At 35.0% G+C, this 22281-nt stretch overlaps 1 protein-coding gene across 3 annotated transcripts in view; it reads left to right on the top strand.

The window, feature by feature from the left end:
* KPNA4 (karyopherin subunit alpha 4) overlaps window positions 1–13115 on the top strand; it is a 57597-nt gene extending 44482 nt beyond the window's left edge. For 2 of the 3 annotated variants that reach the window (XM_004755671.3, XM_004755670.3), the window contains 5 exons: window positions 793–897; window positions 4267–4338; window positions 5536–5698; window positions 8432–8526; window positions 11133–13115. In XM_004755671.3, the coding sequence (XP_004755728.1) occupies window positions 793–897; window positions 4267–4338; window positions 5536–5698; window positions 8432–8526; window positions 11133–11231 (534 nt within the window). In that variant the 3' untranslated portion in view covers window positions 11232–13115. The remainder of the gene's footprint in view (window positions 1–792; window positions 898–4266; window positions 4339–5535; window positions 5699–8431; window positions 8527–11132) is intronic. The other variant, XM_004755672.3, reaches the window with a different exon arrangement.
* Window positions 13116–22281: the final 9166 nt, after the last annotated feature.

The raw sequence follows: 22281 nt of genomic DNA, 5'->3' as shown, positions 1-22281 counted from the left end.
TAAATAGAGAAAATGTTTCCTTTTACGTTGAGTAATGTAATAAATTTATTTTATATCTGGTAAATGACAGTAATATCCTACATAGGATATGAGGTTGATATTTTGTCTTATTTCATGCTAACTGGTCTTAGTGTGCATTTGTTGTTTGTGAAACTTGTGAACCACTTGACCGCCATCATCTTGTCAAAAGCAGTAAGCACTACTAAAGTGTAAAGGGTAGCATAAAAAGATCATTAAGGTAGACCAATGAAGCAATCAAACATCTGGTTCCACTTTAGCTCTTGAGAGAAATGGTGCAGTGAATGACTTATAAATAAGTATACTAAAATACCCCACTACTTAAATGTTCTTGTCTCCATTATCATGGATAATTGAGATTTACTGACTTTGACTAGCATTCTTGATCACAATAAAATAGAGAATAAAGCACATTATGTGAGGGGGATGCTAAATCTCATTTACAGTAGTTTTGGGATTTGTATCTATATTACAGCTCATGGATTCCTTAGTATTTGTTCAGGCAAGCTTCTTTTGAGTCTTATGTTTGGGAACATTGTTTTGAAGAATTTTCAGAAGATTTGGTTGATTATGACTTGATATAGGGCCATTAACAATTTGTTCAGGGTAAATACAGAAGGTGGGGGGATAGAGGAGTTAAGATTCCTGAGATTTTTATTATGGAACTTGTTCCATAATAAAATCATTTGGACATTGTAACAAATGTAGTGAATTTAGTTCAGATGTAGATTTTAATTTTTAATGAGAAATATTCAAGGGGTCCTTGTTCTGCAGGAAGCAGTGTGGTTCCTCTCTAACATCACCGCAGGAAATCAGCAGCAGGTTCAGGCAGTAATTGATGCCAATCTTGTACCGATGATAATACACCTTTTGGATAAGGTAAGAAAATCATCTTGTATTATAATCTGAGTAAGAGGAAAAGGATTTAAATTTAACAAATTATGTGAATATATGCCTCTGTTTGTTTAATTAGAACCTATACAGTGGCATGAATACTACAGTAAAGTAGTAGTAACGTGAAAACTTTGAACCTAGCAGTTTTTATATATGAAAAAATATTTCTTTTTAGGAACCCCTAGCCCTTCTTCTGTATCATTCCTTTACCAATAATTACTATTACTCTGGGATTTATTAAAAATACATTATTATTTTAAAAAACTCATTACTGATTATAATATTCAAAATTATAATTGTTACTGCGGATTTAAAATGCTCACATACTATTCTCACTCCACATCTGTTACTTCATGTAATACTGCAACTCCATGAGCTTAAGAATTATTCCTTTTTGACAAATGAAGTAACTATGATATAGACAAATTGTCCAAAATCAAACAGTAAGTAAGTGTGCTATTTAATCATATGCTGTATCATCTCTCATACTTACATTAATGTTTGGGAAAGAGACAATTTAAAATGTCACATTCACAGCATGAGGGTTTTTTCTGAACATTGATCTGTAATTAGAAGATAACTCTATCTTCTTTCCCTCCATGTGTTCTACAAACTGTTAGTAAAGACTTAGTTTCCTATAAACTGGTAGATCTGGTTCAGTTTTTTTAGGCAAGGCTTAATGTATTACTCTGTATTTCCTAATGATTCACATCAGAAGACCTATACTGTTTTAACCTTATCTCCAGTTGTCCTACATCTGTCCTCTTCAAATTGATGAGTAAGCTCAGTTGCACATGAGCCTGCTCCAACTGATTGTTATAAACCTGTCCATTGGTCTTTGCCTAGTGGTTTTCAGGTAGTGATTAATGATGATTGTGTGGATCCCTTATTTTACTAGGAACTGCAAAATGGTGACTTTCTAATTCTGTCATTCTTTATTAACTGTGACTTCTCAATAGAAAGCTTTTTTCTTTATCAGCTATTGGCTTACTCTGAAATATGTTTCATATAAGAAAAGCAAGATAAATTCTCATCACTTAGTTTTTGTTTTGTTGTTTTGGGTGTGTGTGTGTGTGTGTGTGTGTGTGTGTGTGTGTGCAGGCTCCATGCTGGGCTTGAACATTGAAACCTGAGATCAAGACCTGAGCTGAGATGAAAAATCATACGCCTAACAGACTGAGCCACCCAGGCATCCCATTATTCACTTAGTTTTTAGAATAACATGGTTCTCTAACAACCTCAAAAGGATACTAGGGGGTAGTTCTTAGTGTTATTAGGAAATTAGGAATTTTTATCTGTATTTTGTAAGTTTTTGTCCATTGTTATTTTTTCTAACACTAAGGTTGTCCCTAACCATGGAAACTTTAAATTTAGCGCCTGAGTCTTTATTCCATTGCCTTCGTAGTTTTTGAGAGCTTCCTACCTTTGGAATATGACATAGTTCTCAAGCTTCTTTTACGTATTTTCTGACCTAGACTCTCCAGGGTGTCCTTTTAGGTAGCAGATAATATAGAAGTGTCATATGCTACAAGGTTGTCATTGTTTCTAGGCCTGAGTGAACAAAATGGGTGATAATATGTTTAGTTTTGTTTTTGTTTTTAGAAAATAGAAAATAGGGATGCCTGACTGGCCCAGTCAGTCAGTAGAGCTATGACTCTTGATTTTCAGGATCATGAGTTCAAGCCCCACATTGGGCATGAAGCCTACTTAAAAAAAAAAAAAGAAACAAGTAGAAAATATATAGTAATTTTGTGAACATGAGAATTCATAAGAAATCATGAATGAAAAGAAACTATCAGATATCACTGGATATTTAGGATAAGCTTTTTATTCTTTGATTTGTAGTTTTATCTCTTATGCTGGAAATCCTTCTAAAATATTACAATATATTAAGATACATAAAATTTATTAAAATAAGATCATATTGCCACTAACAACATGACTACTTCACTGTTAAGATTTCCTTGAGGGATTTTGTTTTTAGGATGTATTCCATCAGTGGTGCACTTAAAATGGTGGTGTGTCACTTGAAATAACTTTTGTATATGTGATTAAGTCACCAACTTGGTATACAGTTATGTTACTTATTTCTGTTTCTTTCTTTCTTTCTTTCTTTTTTAAGATTTTATTTATTTATTTGACAGACAGAGATCACAAGTAGGCAGAGAGGCAGGCAGAGAGACAGGAAGGAAAACAGGCTCCCTGCTGAGCAGAGAGCCTGATGCTGATGCAGGATGATACAGGATGTAGGGGCTCCATCCCAGGACACTGGGATCATGACCTGAGCTGAAGGCAGAGACTTTAACTGAGCCACCTAGGTGCCCCTCTGTTTCTTATTTGGGGAAATTACTTTAGTATTTTTGTTTGTTTGGGGTTTTTTGGTTATATAAAGGCATATATGTAAATTTTGCTGTATAATATTATTCCCTTTCTGTAAGGATTGTACCATTTTACAATCCTACCAGCCTCACTGATAGATATTTGCATTTTATCAGTCTGATATATAAAAATAGGTATCCCACTACAGTATTAATTTTTGTTACTCATATTTATATAAGTTTTTTCTTCATTGTAAGCATTTTTCCAGGTTGCTAGTCTTCTTTATATTTAACAACAGGTCGTTATTCTATTCAGCAGATTTATTGTAGTTGTTTATTCCACTGTTGTTGAGAATTCTAGTTGCTCTACTTTTTGTCTAGTTAATCTGCTACTAAGATAATATCTAGAAGGATACATAATACTCCTTTGCTTTAAATTATTTCTTGGTAAATTCTCAGAGATTCTCACCTCTGAGAACCTCATGTAGTCATTAGATGTATTACTAAGAATGTTACTGAATCATAAAATGACTTTTTAAATGATTTTTAAGTATATTTTTTCAATTTGTACTTGAAAGGAATTGTAGGAGGGTAATGTTTTTATATAATAGTCTCATTAATGGTGGAAATCAGCATTTTTAAAACTTTGTTTCGTGTTTAAAAGAATTACTTGACATTTCTTTGATTAAATTGAAGTGTATGTTTTCCTTTTTTTTTTTTTTTTTGACTTCTTATTTTATCACTCACTTCATTTCATCTGACTTAATTGAACAGTAATACCAAGTCAGTTTGTTGCCAGGAGAGTTTACAAAAGGGAGTCTGCATTTGTTTAGGGTTAATGTGTTGTGGGTTTTTTTGTTTGGTTGGTTGGTTTGGTTTAGGATAAATTGAATTCAAAATCTTCTCTTACATAAAAATATGTATGCATATAGAAAGGCTAGAAAAAACCTGGAGAAATAAGCAGTTGAATATAATTTCAGACAACATTTTTCATCAGTTTAAACTATGTTGCAATTTGTATCCTTGGCTTTTACAGGGAGATTTTGGCACTCAGAAAGAAGCTGCTTGGGCCATAAGTAACTTAACAATTAGTGGGAGGAAAGATCAAGTAAGTTCAGCTCTCACTTATTTCTCAAAACTGGTAAAATAACAGTACAGATGATTCTAAGATTTAGAGCTCAATTAAATCATAATATACAATGTAGCAAGATAACAGGCATTCTGTGATTTCTTTTCCCCCCCATATAAAAGGGTCACCTTGACTTCCTTTAATTATATTTTATAGATGAGAAGTGTTATACCGCCTTGGCCTACAAAATTTATATAGGTCATGGTAAGATCAAAACATATGTAGTCAGGGTTTATTTGGGTTTAGCAATAGGAAAAAACAGGACTTTTTAGCTTAATAGGGCAGACTGAAGCAACATCACAGATTCTCATAACAATTGAAGATAACCAAAGAGAACACAAAAACCAACAAAAATTTACCAGTAGCAAACAAAGCAAGGAACTAATGTAAACCAAAAGGATAGGTCTGGGAATTAAGGAAAAGGAATATAAGGAGCCTAGGGTGTAAAGTTTAAAGAGGCACTCATTCTGGAGTTGTGTGGGTGACAAAGCTTAACATTGTGCCAACTGGCAAAAAAAAATGAGTTTCAAAGGTTCCAGGTAAATTTCACAGATAGGTAAAAAGAGTGAACTTAAAGCTGGTAAACAATAAGCTGAGAATTGTCACAGATAAGCTATAGACTGGTGGTGAGTAATGAATCCACTTAAGTCTGAATACAGAGCAGAATATACATATAATACATGGAAATGACAATATGACAAAATATAAAAATGATAGAAAATATTACAAAAATATTACAGAACCAATTAAACAATGAATTGAAGGTGGCCAGGTATTTGAGTGTTATAAATGTTACAGCACTCTTACATTGGATACCATAACATTGAACAGTTGTAGCTTTTAAAAAATATCATCCAGCCTCTGTACAGATTTCACAATTTTTTAACCTAAAGGGGAGGAAGGGGCCTTTGAAAAGAGTACTCCTTAAGGCAAATGTTTCATATGACGTTGAATGATTCCTTCATTTTCATTTGTTTTTTTCCTAAGTTCAAGAAAAGCACTACATTAAAAGGAGAAGGAATCTCATAGTAAAATAATAAAATAATCTACTATGGTCTAACATAACATGTGAGACATGTTTCCATACTCAAAATTTTAAAGTTAGAATTATTTCAGTGAGATCATATGGTACACAAAATTCACCTGTGTTTATTTTATCATGGTGTTTTTCTTCAGGTGGCCTATCTAATTCAACAAAATGTTATTCCACCCTTTTGCAACTTGCTGACTGTAAAAGATGCACAAGTTGTGCAAGTAGTACTTGATGGACTAAGTAATATATTAAAAATGGCTGAAGATGAGGCAGAAACCATAGCCAATCTTATAGAAGAGTGTGGAGGTAAGTTTATTATAAGCTGTTATTTCACACTTTAATGTTCTTTTTGTAGCTACATTTATTTTCTGACTTATTTAACTTAGCATTTATGTTCTTTTTGTAGCTACATTTATTTTCTGACAATGTAGCACTTCTGTATTTTTCTGTCTTAGATTATCAAGTAACAGAATAAACTAAATATTATATGCTATATGTACAGTCCTGCTCAGCTTCTTGCATATGCATAGGTAACTGAATTGCTGCCATGTATTGAACAGGCACTGTGCTAAGGGTACTGGGGAAACAGTGGTAAACAAGACACAGTCCTTGCCCTCAAGGCATGTAGTTCAGTCATTGAGATAAATATGAACTGATTTAATGTGCTAATTACCCTAATAGAAATGTACAACAAAATGAAATACCTGGAAGAAGCAGGAAGTGACACCTGAGCTGGATATTGAGAGATGAATAAGGATTAATAAAGTAAAAAGGGATGAGAGGTGTTCCAGGCAGAGATAACACCATGAGCAAAGTCTGAGGTGAGACCTAGCATTCAGCAAATTATAAGTAGTTCAGTGTTGCTGAATCACAAAGTATGGGGTAGAAACTGGAGATATTGCCACCAACCAGGCCCCTGCAGTCTTACAAGTTTGGTAGCACAGCAGATTCTTTATTCTATAGGGCAGTAGTTCCCAAATCTGATTCTGTGCCAGAGCCACCTAGAATGTAAACAGCACAGCTGAGCTTTCAGCACCTAGAATTACTGTGTAGATAGAACATGGAAGACTCAGTTGTAGCTGTGGACCAAAATGTAAATGTGACCAACCTGGATAAGCACAAAAGGAAGGTTATTTCTGACAGATGTTGAGAAGTAAATGAAAGGAAAAGTAACTGTAAGAGTAGGAGAACCATATTCTCAATTTGCTTGTGAAGGGAGTTCAGAGTCTTGAAAGAAAGAAGTATTTTTTTTTTTTAAAGATTTTATTTATTTATTTGTCAGAGAGAGAGAGAGAGCACAGGCAGACAGAGTGGCAGAAGGAGAAGCAGGCTCCCTACAGAACAAGGAGCCCGATGTGGGACTCGATCCCAGGATGCTGGGATCATGACCTGAGCCAAAGGCAGCCGCTTAATGAACTGAGCCACCCAGGCGTCCCAGAAAGAAGTATTTTTAAAGTGACAATAGAGAGCAACAGAAAACACCTAACTATGAAGTTAGGAACAGGAGGTGGAGAATAGTGTTAGGGAACCTAATTGGGAAGTTGAGTACCAGAAAAATTAAAAACAAGTATAGTTTAAAATTTTTTACTAGTATTTTTTCCCCACATAAACATTTTAATTACTAAAAATTTTATTTTTATAAAAAAATTAAAATCCAGATCTGAGCCTTGCCCTTATCACTGGCGGTAAGGCCAGAAATCTATATCATATAAGCTTCCCCAATGAATTCTGCCCCAGGGTATTACAAGCCACTGAAAGTTTTTACCTAAGGGATAGGCATCTTTAAATGGAGCGTGGATATCAAGGAAATGAGACTGTTGGAGACAAGAGGCAGGAAACCAGTTAGGAAGGTATATAGCAGTCTGGGCCACAGTAAATGATGACAGGATTCAAGAGAGAGACTTTGAGGTTTTTGAGATTTGATGATAGAGTATTGAGGGAAAGGGGAGCGTATTAGGCTTTGTCTCCAATTTCAAGTTATTAATTATCATGAAGTAAGGATACAGTAGAACAAATAGGTTAATTGAGGAAAGGCAAGGAATAAATTGTGTTTGGACATTTTGAATTGTAAGTACACATGAAACATCTGGTGGAATTATCATGCAGGCATTTTAATTTTATGCTTCTGAAGCCCAGAAAAGAATAAGTCCTCACCCTATCATAGTGGCTAAATTCTTTTTTTTTTTTTTTTAAAGCAATCCCCATACCTAGCATGGGGCTCAAACAGCTCTGAGATCAAGAGTTGCATACTCCACTGACCAAGCCAGCCAGACGTCCCTAGCTAAATTCTTTACTTAAGGCGGGCTCACTACATAGAATGTGTAGAGTGAAAAAAGAAAAAAAAGAATGTGTAGACTGAAAAATGAGCCCAAAACAACTTCTCCCATGTAAGGAATAGATAAAGAACACTCAAGAAAGGGCAGTTTTCACTTCATTTTGGAAACCTTAAAATTATTACTCCTATAAAGCAAAATAAGATGCATTTTGCTTATCAGTTAAGTTTATATATTCTTTTTAATATTTTTGCCTGTGATTTAATAAGCTCATTAATGTTTATGGGGAAATTCTCCTTCCCCCGAAGTACTGTGGTTGATCTTGATCATTTTCCATAATATTTAACAGATGTCTTAACATTCATATTTATTAATCACCAGTTTTTTCATTATTTTTATACATGTATCATTAGAAAAACTTGGCAGAGGCTAGAAAGTAAAAAGAATCTGCTTTTAACTTGTAACAAACAAAAGTAATCCATGTTATTATTCCTTATAAACATTGGTTATACGTAAACCGAATAGAGAGGTGTCCGTTGCTTGCTTAAACATACGAATTTAAACACTCAGGTGGTTAACTTTTTAAGATAAATATGCTATATCTTTGTGCATAAAGCCTTTTTAAGATTCACCTTTAGTATAGAGTCCCAAAAATCACAGATTGACTGTCCAAAAATTGGGATTATGTGGTCCCAAGATTATTGTAAATTTTTTGTTCTTCTGTTTTAAATATTACCATTGTTTCACTTCATAAAATTTCTTGCAGGACTGGAGAAAATTGAACAACTTCAAAATCATGAAAATGAAGACATCTACAAATTGGCCTATGAGATCATTGATCAGTTCTTCTCTTCAGATGATGTATTTAATAATTTTATGGTTTTATTTGTTTTATATACAAACATAAGTCTAGAAATAATATAAGCTAGGACATACACTTTTTTGGAATGTAATTAAAATAATATCACTTTCAGAAATAATATTTTAAAGTCCCTCAGGGCATTAAAAAGTACTGGTTCTAAGGGCAAAAAAAGAATTAAGGATTTTTTTTTCCTTTTACGGATTTATTGCCATTAGTAGTTAAAAACAATGAGGATTTTTTATTTTACAGGAATGCTGAAGGTTTGCTTGTAAAATAGCTTTTTTTTTTTTAATCTCACTATTGGAAGTTCATAGTTTTTGACCACCTTCCTCCACTTTTCTCTGCTTGTACCCTTTACCCATGGTAACCACAAGTTTGATCTTTCCTATGAGCTTTTTTATTAGGATTCCACATATAAGTTAGGTCATACAGTATTCGTCTTTCTGTCTGACTTATTTAACTTATCATTAAATGCTCTCAAATGTTTATACATGTTGTTGCAAATGGCAGGGTTTCCTTTTAGTCTGTAATATTCTACTGTGTATATATATCACATTTGCTTTATCCATTCATCTTTTGGTGCACATTTTAGGTTCTTTCCATGCCTTGGCTATTGTAAATAATGCCACTGTGAACATAGGGTTAGAAATGTCTTTTTAGGTTAGTGTTTTCGTTTCCTTTGAGTATATTGTTAGAAGTGGAATTGCTGAATAATCATATGATAGTTTTATTTTTAATTTTTTGGTGGAAATACTGTTTTACATTTTTGGTGGAACTACTGTTTTCCATAGTGGCTGTACTAATTTACAGTCCCACTAACAATGCACAAGATTTCCCTTTTCTCTATATCCATACCAGCATTTGTTAACTCTCGTCTTTTTAATGGTGGCCGTTTCACAGGTGTGAAGTAATACCTCATTGTGGTTTTAATTGGCATTGCCCTTATTACTAGTGATATTGAGCATCTTTTTATATACCTACTCATCTTTTGTATATCTTTTGGAGAAATGTCTGTTCAAGTCTTTTGCCCATTTTTTTTTTTTTTAACAGATGATTATTTAATAAAAGCTTTTTATGGTACCTATATTGCAGCTTGATAAACACTGCTCTAACAACATTTATAGCAAGTGTTATATATAATACATAATAAAATTTACATTTGCTGACAAGATATGAGACATCCACATATAAATCTGACTGAATGACCCAGCATTAGCTGCTGTTCTTTTAACCTTCTTTTGCCCATTTTTTAACTGGGTGGTATTTTTTGCTGTTGAGTTATGATAAGAATTTTTCGACACTTGACAAATCAGTCTCTATTTTCACTTGATGTCTTTATAGTTCTCAAATTCTATATTGTTAATAGCATAACATATTTATAAGCAAAACAGTGATACTGGTATATTCTGTAATAAATCCTTAATGACAGTAGTTCATCTATATTTGAAGATACTATCACTGTTATTTTTGTTAGATGACCAAAAATAAATTTGAAAGTACATAAAATGGAAAGAGTAAATCATCAAGAAAGATAAGTTACATATAATGTAAGGTATAGTATGCAAGAGTATCTTCATATTGTCCGTATATGGTAGTTGAAATTAAAATATTAACTTATTTTTAATGTTGCTCCTTTGGAAAAATAAATCTAAAAGCAGCTATTCCTTAGAAAATTATGATTAGATATAGCCACCAGTGGATTTTTGATAATTCTCATGTTTTCAAAAAATAATTCATATACCTCAAACTTTTCCACATTATCAAAAAGTGGAATGTTACTAAATATTTTCTTAAGTGAATATGATTTAAACATGGCATAGAGACAGTACTAGAAAAGAAAATCTGTGAACTGTTTCCTTATAGATAGTCAACCTAAGTCCTATTTAGAATATAATGCTAGTTAAATCAATCAGAAATAAAATTTAGAAAAACATACTCTCTTAAGGGAAGCTTTTATCACATGTTCTAAAGTTGGATTTTTGGAATTCCTAATTTGCAGTTAGGTATACACAAGACATTACGATTTCTAATACCTTAACATGAAGTTCTCTGTTATCTCTTAACACTGTGAAAAGAATAATTCAGACGATGAGCATATTTATAAGAACTGTACTATAGGTCAGTGATTTTTGTGGTATTTCAAAAAAGAACCTGCATATATATTATACTCATTATAGCACAGCTATTATCTTACTGTTTTAAGCCCAGATGTCATTTGTCTCCAGTTGCTAGTAAAAAATTAACTAAAGATTACATTTACTGTCCAAAAGTGACAGCATTATGTTTTTTAATGTCATCAACTTTTATCTCTTTGCCTAGGTAAAAGGGATATTAGAGTATCCTCTCAGTTTGATGTGTAGGACCATCTCGTTTATTACTTATATTTCACTCTTTTGGAAGATACCTATCTTGCATATTCTCTTAAGTTTCCTCTCATTTTGGTGTCCTCCAAGAAAGTCTTCACGAAGTGTTTCTAAAGAGGTGGTAGGACAATGTTGGCTTTCATCATCTCTCTTAGTTTTTTATGGAAATGAGAATATTTCTATAATGTTATTTATGTAACCTTTAAAACTAATTATCACTTACTTTTTCTTTTTTTCTTTAGATTGATGAAGATCCTAGCCTTGTTCCAGAGGCAATACAAGGTGGAACATTTGGTTTCAATTCATCTGCCAACGTACCAACAGAAGGGTTCCAGTTTTAGAAAGATGTTGTGGAAGTTAGGTACAATGCAGCACTGAGATATATATATATATATACATATATATAAAAAGGTTTGATCCATCAAGCTTGGCTCATGGGATCTGCTGCTGCATTAAATCGGGAAAGAAAATGTGAAGATTTCATTTGGAATCACAGAAAATGCCCAAATGAGGTCAAGATGGCGAGTGGGTGCGAGTGAGAATGAGTGGCAAAATGTAACGAAAACTTTACATGAATGCTTATTTAGGTTGTTCAAAGTAAAAAGGGCTACAGGTCACAGATCTTCAGTGCCTGAGAAGGAACATTGACTTACTCTGTATCAATTGAGGGGAAAGTGCAGTACTGTCATCTTCAAGCCTTGTAAGCATAAAAGAGGATATGATGCCCATATAAGTCAAAGGAAACCGAGCCCAGGCCTTGCTATGAAGCAGTGTGTGAGTGGACAATGTTGAATGAATGTCTGGCTCAGTGATAGGGAGTCAGGTTCATCTTTCAAATCTAGGGCTCTTCACTCATGAAGCAGACTCCTAGTCCTGGAGTGACTGTGTACGAGAGTATGGTTGTGGTGCTGTATGTGAACGCATGCAAGCTTGATTCGCCTTCAGGGGGCTGATAACAAACCTAGTAAATCATCAAAGTGAGATCATAAGTGTTAATGTACACTGGACATGAAAACAAAGACCGGTTTAGCAGCAGACATTGGTTTACTCTGCAGCCTGTGTTTTCTACTCCCCTCTTCCCTTTACCCACCCCCCTCCTTTATTTTTTCTTTTTAGTTTTTATTTACTTTACCTAGTATGGCTTTTTAGTTGCTTTTCAAGTCAGAAAACTTTTCAGGAAGGTTTCCCTGTGCATTTGCACCAGATGAATGTTTGATGCTATGAAAAGCTTTCCATATCATCAAAACTAATTTGTGTAGATTTTTGCATGAAAAAAATCATAAATTTCCCTCAAAATAGACTGTGTTGCAGTACACAAGTTGCCATAATAGTATAAAACAGTAAAATGTGCTTTAAAAAGCCATCCTTTTCATTTTCAGAGATAACATAAAGATCTTTGCATGAGGTAAATCTACAGCATAGTTCATTTTTAGATTTTGTTGAGTCCTGTAAAGAAGAAGAAGAAAAAAGTTTCAGTTGTGGTAGAATACCGTGCTGTGTTTAAATGTTACTTGTTTTCAAACTTTGTTTTCTATGAAAATGATATGGAAACTTCTAAAATGGAATTTGGTGCATATGTACTGCTGAATAAAGACCGATGAAGAGGTTTGAGTAGATGTACAAATCAAGTAATGGTTTGAACACCTTTAATAATATGCCTAATCTGTTCAATTGTTTTAGAATCTTTTTATCTTAGATGTAGGCAGCCATGAACAATCTATTTTGAGCCACTTTAGGGAGAAAACTTTGTATTTTTAAAACTTGCATAAAAGTTATGCAAGTGGTTTTTATAAATTGGAATAATACCTCAGTTTTGAGGTTATGCACACTAAATTAAATGTGACATAAATTAATTTGTACAAAAAGAACTCTTTATAAGGTGGCTCATTGTAGGAAATCCTGTGCCTTCCCCTTTGAGCACAAGTGTTGCATGAACAACAGTTTGCTATAAGAAACATACCAGATTAGCCACCATTAGCATCTATATCTACTTTGTGTTTAAAATCAACTGGTAATTCTGAAACACTGTAGAATGGATAAAAATTATTTTGTGATCATAACTCTTTGTTGAACTAGAGTATTTTTGCAGCATTCCTTGTCATCAGAAACATGGTTAAAGTTTAAAACTAGAAGCAGCAGAAAACTAGCTTGTAAAATTTATCCAAGTAGAATGCAGGCTAGGCTGTCTTGGGGAAATAAACATTAAAACTTAAAGCAATGTTTTACATGGGGTGTGTGTGTGTGCTATTTGGATTTTAATATATATAAATATAAACGTAAAGTTAGAGTGTAAATCAATGGCTTATTTTAGATTTTCCTTAGGCGTTTGACCTAGAACCAACATAACAGGAAATTTCTTCAATTTGTACTTTGAGTATAGACATACTAATATTCTAACTCACTGGATCTGTTCAGGTGACACAGTCTTTGGTTCTGGTTTCTCCCTGTCCAGCCCAACATTTTGACCTCTTTATTCTTCTAGCAAAGTGGACTGAGAGAGACTATTTGAACTATATTTTACATAGTATTATAACTTCAACACATGGCTATAAATGGCAGATTACACACAGAGCTTGTTTTTTTACGGAAGGTTTAAATTAGCAGAAGTTGACCATAACAGTAGTTTGTATAATCCATGTTTCTTAGTAAACAGATCTAGCTCAAAGTAAGGTTATAATAGGCTAAATGAGTCCATAAAATAGTTAATCCTGTAATACATCCTAGTTGTGGATGATAATCAACATCTGTGAATACAAGGGGTCCCTGATAGTCTAAATACTTCATTTTTCTACCTGTGGTCTCATACAGGACACTGATTTTGTAATAGAATGCTTGGAGGGATTTTTCATTGTCTGAAATTTGTTTCAGCACAGTTAACAGTTCATCATAGTTAGCAGATTTAAACACAACTCTTTGTTTATTCTCCAGTGATTAAGAAACTTTATTCATTTTTAACATAGAACATTATTTGTGAGGAGGGGGAAAAATGGAATAGTAAGTCTTTAATAAGCTTAGTTTTCCTGGCTTTTCATGTCTTAAACTACATTTTCAGAGCATCAAGTCCTTCTCAAATTGTATAAAAATGAGAATGTTCTATTACAAATGTGTGAGTAGCCCTAGTCTAAAATATATCTTTAAAGATATTTTTTCTTCTCTAACTTGTCTCATAATGGAATAAGTACTTTCCACATTACTTTGAACCAAAACTAGAACATTCCTATAAGTAAAACTATTAACTAATCATTAAAAATAGATTTGGAAGACTTTTTAACTTTCAGTTTAGGCTTACCTGGTGACTGCATTTCGTAGGTTTTTTCTTTCTTAAGAGGTATCATTGCACTGCAAAGTGATGGGCTTTATTGTAACATTAATTTGTGGAGTACCCTATTTGGTTTCTCCATTGCCTCAGTTCCCTCAAAAAAAGAGAACTTGAGCTAAGCTCTGTAATTTAAGAAGTGATGTATCTTCTGTTGCTGTATAACAAATTACAACGAACTTACGGCTTAAACCAACATATATTTATTATTTGATAGTTGCCACAGGTCAGGAGCCCAGATGCAGTTTTGCTAGATCCAGTGCTCAAGGCCTCACAAGGCGTCAGTCAAGTTTCATCCAGAGCCACAACCTTTGAAGGTCAGGGTCCTCTTCCATGCTTGTATGGCAGAACCCGTTTCCTGGCAGCTGTAGAATTCAACGCAGCTTGCTGCTTCAAGGCTTGCAGGAAAATCTGATTTCAGAAAAGGCCCTAAACCTTTTTTTGAGGGCTTACCTGATTAAGTCAGGCTCACCCAGGATAATCTCCCTCTTGACCACAAAGCCAGACTGATTGGTACCTTAATTAACCTGCAAAATCCCTTCCCCCTTGTCCTATACCGTAACTTATAATATCTATCATATTCACAGATCTTGCCCACACTTGGGAAAGGGGATAATAAAGGGCATGTGCATCAGGGGATCTTGGGAGCCATCGTAGAGTTTTGTCTACCACAATGGAGTATCAGTCTTTAGATCCCAGAGCAATTTAGAAGTGATCCTCTAGTATATTGCAAGTTTGTTTCTGGACAACCTATTCGAATTTAGTGCAAGCTCTGGACCAGCTTCCTCCCAAAATGCATAAGCATAACAGCTTTAGGGACTCAGGAGTCTGTGAATTTCTGAGTAGAAATGGTCTGTCATAATCCTCCCCTTTAAATGATTGCCAAGAGGTGACTTGTCCAGAGTCCCACAGAGTTTTGAAATTACTTGATTGCTTTTTGAGTTTTTAAAATTAAATCATTTGTTGTAGAAATTAAGGTGGTGAGCTATAAACAGGCCAATTTAGCTTCAATCAAAAGCAGTTACCAGTTAACTTTTGAGGTTTGGTGAATTATTTACTTCCTAAGTGTAAAAGTTCTCTTGTTGACTATTTTCAAGGTCATGATACCTGGTAAATTTTTGTACCTTTTTACTTCTTGATTATTTTATTCCTTGGCAAAATTCATTAAATGTCAGCTAGTAATTTAATAGGACTTGGAAAGAAAAATTTGCCCAGACATCCATTCCCATACTCCGAAATAGCAAATCCATTCCTAACTTGATGTTTTGAATGTTTGAAGGAGAAAATTATTTTCTTTTTAATAAATAAGCACACTGGGTTTCCTGGCTGGCGTAGTTGGTGAACCATATCACTCTTGATCTTGGGGTCATGAGTTCAAGCCCCACCTCAGGAGTGGAGATTAATTATAAATAAATGACGGATGTCTGGGTGGCTCAGTCAGTTGGGTCATGATCCCTGGGTCCTGGGATTGAGTCCTGACTTGGGCCTCTTGCTCAGCGGGAGTTTTTTGCTCCAAATCTGCCTGCTGCTCCCTCTTGTGCTATTTCTGACAAGTAGATAAAATCCTTTAAAAATAACCCATACTTTAAAAGTTCATCTACAAACCTTTAAGAAAATAAGCACATTAAAGTATGTTTTTAAAAACAGAAGTAGGGTAATAAAAGTTATACTAGATCCTTTTAAGCAAAATCAAGGTGCACATTGATAGCCTTATAATCCAAATTCCTAAATTAAAGGGAGACTTTAAAAATGAAGATTTGTCAAGCCTGTGTTAACGGTGTGACCAGAAGCAAATGGACTGAGTACAGTGCCGAATTGCATATTAGAACAGCAGAAACGTACAAGGAAGATAGGTTTAGTATTTTTCCCTAAGACTTAACCTAGCAGTTCCATTAGTTTTTAATTACTCCCTTTAAATTCAGGCCCCTTAGGTGGCAAATTTGGTTGAGAATATCCATCTTAAATTGTGCTGTTTATAAATATGACAGCTGGTAACTTGTGAATAAGGGCAGCTGAAAGATTGTTTCTGATCTACCTCTTACCAGAAGACTACTTTATCATTGTTTATATTTTTGTGTTGGTTTCTGCCTTTACAGATTTTGTATCTTGCAGCTCTAAATACGCTGCTTACGCCAGGTTACTTAGCTTTTCCAAACCATCAATTCTTCCAGTTTTATTCATGAAGAGTTTTTAAAGTTTTTATTTATTTGACAGAGACACAGTGAGATAGGGAACATATGCAGGGGAGGGCTGGAGAGGGAGAGGCAGGCTTCCCACCAAAAGGGAGCCTGACGTGGGGCTCGATCCCAGGATCCAGGGATCACGACCTGAGCCAAAGGCAGACACCCAACAACTAAGCCACCCAGCTGCCCCATCATGAAGAAATTTTTTACAATTTTTTCCACTTTAGTTTTTCTGTTACTCTGGAAAGCATGAATTCTATTTTCCTGCCCAGATCGTACTTCTATTTTGTATAGCTGATGGATTTCTTGATATTCTCTAACTTTACCTGAGATTTTATCTGTTTTTATTCCAAACAACTGTTTAAAATGCCTAATCAAAAAATATATACTTTTATAATATATATATCTATATTATAGATATATATAATATCTATTATTTTTGTGATGTTCCCTATCTCCAGTTGTTTGCCTTCTGGATAATTCATTCAGCATCCTGTCTTCTCCATTCCTCTGTCTTTGGAGCCTTGTGAGAGCCACCTTTCCCCCTTCCTCTGTACGGAGTTACCATTTCACTCTGTACACATACTAATCAATGCTAAATATCCAGCTCTTGGACTCAGGGGAGGGTGTTTTTCTTATCTCAAAACCCTCCCATTTTGGCTTATAATTATGGGATTGGGAAGGAATCAACATAGGCTTATTTTCTCCCACCATAATACCATACTTTTTTTGTTTTCTTCAAGTTGGCCCCTTGTTCAACTCATAAACATAAAACTTCCCTATTACGGATATTTTCTACCTCCAACCACTTCTCTTTGTAATGCCACTGTGCTCTCTCCATAAAAGTTAATATTGTGCCTCAAATCTTTAGATCCCAGGGTGGTCTTTGGGGTGTCCCACTTTTGTAACTGTAACTGGTGCATTAAAACTGGTCTTTAGTTCATTTTCGCCCCCTTTGAACCAATTTAGGATGGTTATAGGATAGCTGTTAAGCTGTTGAGGTACTTAAGTTCAGTAACCTTGTTCCAGTATGAGTCAACTAGTGCTCAGTGATGCTAAAGAGAACTGAAAGGTTGCTTTCCTGTTCTCTCTATCCCCATGTTCCTCGTTTTGCAGTTTTGCCCAGCTACCAAGAGGCAGTAGTTTCTGAGTGTCTTTTTTGCATCCTAGTTTTCTCAGCTCCACAGTTCATACCTTGAATTTTCCAGATCTCTGTCTCCTTCCAGAAGCTGAATTTGTCCAATACTGTCTGCTAACCTTGCCATCCCCATTAACTTATTTTGTAATGCGTGTCTTACATTTATGGAAATTTTTCAGTCTGTGGAGTCTGTCAGTCATTGGTCTTCTCACATCAGCATTTCTCCATCTTCTTTTCCACCGGGATTGTAAGCTTCTTAGGGCAAAATCTGCATATAAACAAAGCTCCATAAGCCCCCATGAAGGTGCCTTGAGTTCTGTGAAGGTTTACACTGATAATGATGCATCCTCTCTGGCAAACTGATTGTAGGGACTACTTCTAAAAATCATCCTTCTATCTGGAATTTAAAAATTTGCTTCATTGCACATGAGGTTCAGAATGCTTCCTGTCAGAAGGAAAGATACTCCATCCCTTGCCAGATGAGTGGTCATTTCTTCATTTTTGATGTTTTACCCAATGTAGGATCTGGATATCTGACATACATAAGGTCTTGAAAAGGATCTTTGTGAGTTTTTCAAATACTGATTTTACATACTATGAAGCAGAAGCAGCCAAATATCTTAATACTGATGTAATTTTTTAAAACATGTACTTTATTGAAATAACTTTGCATCGTATCAATAGCTGTTTTTACAAAGAAGCTATCCAAACCTATGGTTTATCCAAACCATAAAGGTAAGTGGTTGCTGTTTTAGTCTATCTGTAGAACAAAATTAATAGAATGCTATTTTGGTTATTGATGTTGCAGTATTCATTGATTGAAACAATTGTATAAGATTTCTTTTGCCTGAGTAACAGTTATACAAATTTTAGTTTCTAGAAATAATTAGGAGCAAGCACAAGAACTCCCTCAATTTTGTCTAGTCCCAATCAGAACAATTCTAATAATCATCATGGTGTTTACCCATTCTTTTCCTGCTATCGCAGAGGCTTTTGATACAAATTAAAACCTTGGACCATTTGGTAATCTGGCTTCATTCTTAATTATTGTGGGACCTTGTAAAGTTATTTTATCACTATGTGCTTCTGTTTCTTCATCTGAAAAGTGGAAAATAATCATAATGCCTACTCAGTGGGTTATTTGACAGCTTAAAAGAGTTATTAGTCCATGTAAAACGGGCATCTGGGTGGCTCAGTTAAGTATGTGCCTTTTGGCTCAGGTCGTGATCAGAAGGTTCTGGGACCGAGTCCCTCATTGGGCTTCCTGTTCAGTGGGGAGTCTGCTTCTCCTTCTGCCCCTCCCGCTCCCCCCTGCTCTTGCTCTCAAATGAATAAATAAAACATCCTTTTTAAAAATTTCATGTAAAACACTTTGAATATCCTAGGTAGATAATAAGTACTACAACTGCTAGGGGAAATTGCCTTTAACTTCAATTGCAAATAAACAGAGAAGCTCTTTTCATCTTTATATTTGGTAAATATCTGAGAACCTACATTGGACTAGGCATTAAATCAGTAGCTTGGGATACAAAGCCAATTAAAATGTAGCATTCGCTCTCGGTTTATGGGGAGAGACACAGTCATAAGTGGATAAATGAAAAGCAGTAAATACAATGATAGATGTACATGATACCTTTGTTAGACCCCACTGTTTGGAGACTGTATGACAGCATTTGATGGAATACACAAAATTAGACTTATTATCTCTGGATTCACTTATTTCCACCTTCAGACCTTTCTTGACCTATTCAGACAATTTTATTCAAACCCTCAACCCCTGCCTCCCCCTCATTCTTAGTAGATGGTCTTTCCTATTTGGGAGGTGGAGGGGGTTGGGGGGGTGGGTGGCAAAGAGAACTATATGGGAGGAACTCCTCAGCTCACTTCCAGATTACAAATCCACATATAGGGGGACCTGAGTGGCTCAGTAAGTTAAGCACCTGACTCTTGATTTTGGCTCAGGTCATGATATCAAGGTCATGGGATCGAGCCCCATGTCAGGCTCCATGCTGATGTTGAGTCCACTTGGGATTCTCTCCTCTCCCTGTGCCCCTTCCCCTGCTCCCTCACGTGCTCTCTCTTTTAAATAAATAAAATCTTTTTTTTTAATCATATAGATAATTCATCCATTTCTGCTCTGTTTAAGAAGATATCTCTCTTCATAACCAGGGCAGTCCCATTGTCTTGAATTCTATTTCTCGCTATTTCTCAGGAATCTCACACTATGAATTACAGCTTTTCTTTCTATCCAGCTATTCTTCAGTGTGATTTTTTTTAATGTGATTCTATCAACATTTAAACATGCTCAATTATTTCCTGTCTTAAAACAGAAGTGCAACACTACCATTCCAGCTACTACACCATCCTCACTTTACTATCAAAGCCAAAGTTCTCTTGAGAAGTTTGCTTGCTCACTCCAGTTGCTCACATCTCATTCACTTTCAATCTCCTTACACAATCTTACAATCTCCTTTACCCCATAATTTTATAAAGCCCTTGACAAATCACCAGTGCCTACATTTCATTAAATTAAATGGGCAGTTTTTCTCTTTATCTTGACTCAGAAACATTAGACGTTTGACAACAAAAACAATGCCTCATTATTTTTCCTCTTTGATCATTGCTACCTCTTCACATGCCATATCAGACCTTAGCCAACATTTTATCTCCTTTCTAGAAATCTTTCTAGTCATTAAGTGCTTAAAAGAGTTTATAAATATTTTATTTATTTATTTGACAGAGATTACAAGTAGGTGTGCGGGAGTGGGGAGCAGGCTTCCTGCTGAGCAGAGAGCCTGATGCAGGACTCGATCCCAGGACCCTGGGATCATGACCTGAGCCAAGGGCAGAAGTTTTAACCCATTGAGCCACCCAGATGCCCTGCTTCAAGAGTTTAATTCTCAACTCAGATTCTCCTCTCACACTTTATGCAGACACAATAGCCAAACTTAAGTGACCATCTATGACATGCCCACTGATCCTTAAGTTAGTGTCAGCTTTCTCTGAAATCACCGTACTGCCTCCTAGTTCCCATTGTATATTCTTTCCTCCTTTGTTGAAGATTAATTGACCATATAATTGTGGATTCATTTTTGGGTTTTCTATTCTGTTGATCTATGTGTCTATTTTTGTGCCAGTACCATACTGTTGATTACTACAGGTTTGTAATATAACTTGAAATCTGGAGTTGTGATACCTCCAATTTTATTTTTCTTTTTCAAAATTGCTTTGGCCTTTTGGGGCCTTTTGCTTCCGTACAGATTTTAGAATTGTTCGTTCTAGTTCTGTAAGAAATACTGTTGGCATTTAAAAAAAATTTATTTATATATATATATATATATATATATATATATATATATATATATAAATAAAGCCTTAGGGCACAGGTAATTCAAGAATAAATACTCACTGAAGGCTACCAAGGGTAGAACAGGACCTTTACATTTTCAGAGGCGAATCATGTGGGGACAGATTGTTGATACAGGGCATTCTTGGCCAAGGGAATTCTGAACCCACATACAAACTTGAATGTGGAATAAACATGGTGCGTCCTATCCGGGGCCTGGTTAGTGAGCATATGACCTATGGTGCCAGTCCCATACTCAGCAGGGCCTGTGCTTGGCCTAAAACAGTGCTGTTACCACCTGACATTTTCATCATTTTTTTCTTTTTGTAATTAACATATAATGTATTATTTGTTTCAGGGGTACAGGTCTTTGATTCATCAGTCTTATACAACAACCGGCACTCATCACAGCACATACCTTCCTCAATGTCCATTACTCAATGATCCTATCCCCCAACCTACCTCTCCTCTAGCAACCCTGAGTTTGTTTCCTAAGATTAAGAGTCTTATGTGGTTGACAAACTGTTGGCATTTTGATAGGGATTGCACTAAATTTGCAGATTGCGTTAGGGAGTATAGACATTTTAATAGTATTTGTTCTTCCGATCCATGAGCATGGAATGTCTATTCATTTCTTTGCATTATCTTGAATTTCTTTCATTATTATTTTATAGTTTTCAGAGTACAGGTCTTTCACCTCTTTGGCTTTTTCCTAGATTTTTGGTTTTGGTACAGTTGTACATGGGATTGTTTCTTAATTTCAGATTCAGCTCCTTCATTATTAGTATATAAGAATGCAACGGATTTCTGTACATTGATTTTGTATCCTGCAACTTTACTGAATTCATTTTTCAGTTCTAGTAATTTTGGGGTGGGGTCTTTAGGGTTTTCTATGTATGGTATCATGTCTTCTGCAAATAGTGGAAGTATTACTTCTTCCTTACCAATTTGGATGCCTTTTATATTTTTCTTGTCTGATTGCTATGGCTAGGCCTTCCAGGAGTACTATGTTGAATAAATTTGAGAGTACACCTCCTTGTTTTGTTCCTGAACATACAGGAAAAGCAGTTTTTTTCCCTTTGAGTATGATGTTTGCTGTGGGTTTTTCATATATGGCCTTTATTGTGTTATGTTCCCTCTAGACCTACTTTGTTGAAGGTTTTTATCATGAATGGATGTACTTTATCAGATACTTTTTCTGCATCTTTGAAATGATCATATGGTTTTTATCCTTTGTCTTACTGATGTGATGCATCACACTGATTGATTTGTGAATACTGAACAACCCTTACAAAAGACAAACTAATACTCTTGCATCCTGGGAATAAATCTCACCTGACTGTGATGATTTTTTTTTTTTTTTTAATGTATTGTTGGATCAGTTTGCTAGTAGTTTGTTGAGGATTTT

This window comes from Mustela putorius, unplaced genomic scaffold (genome assembly GCF_011764305.1).
Source record: "Mustela putorius furo isolate JIRA1106 unplaced genomic scaffold, ASM1176430v1.1 tig00003834_pilon_pilon_pilon, whole genome shotgun sequence".
Classification (NCBI taxonomy): Eukaryota; Metazoa; Chordata; class Mammalia; order Carnivora; family Mustelidae; genus Mustela; species Mustela putorius.
The sequence above is the reverse complement of the archived record's forward strand: the minus strand, read 5'-3'. Positions and strand labels throughout refer to the sequence as shown.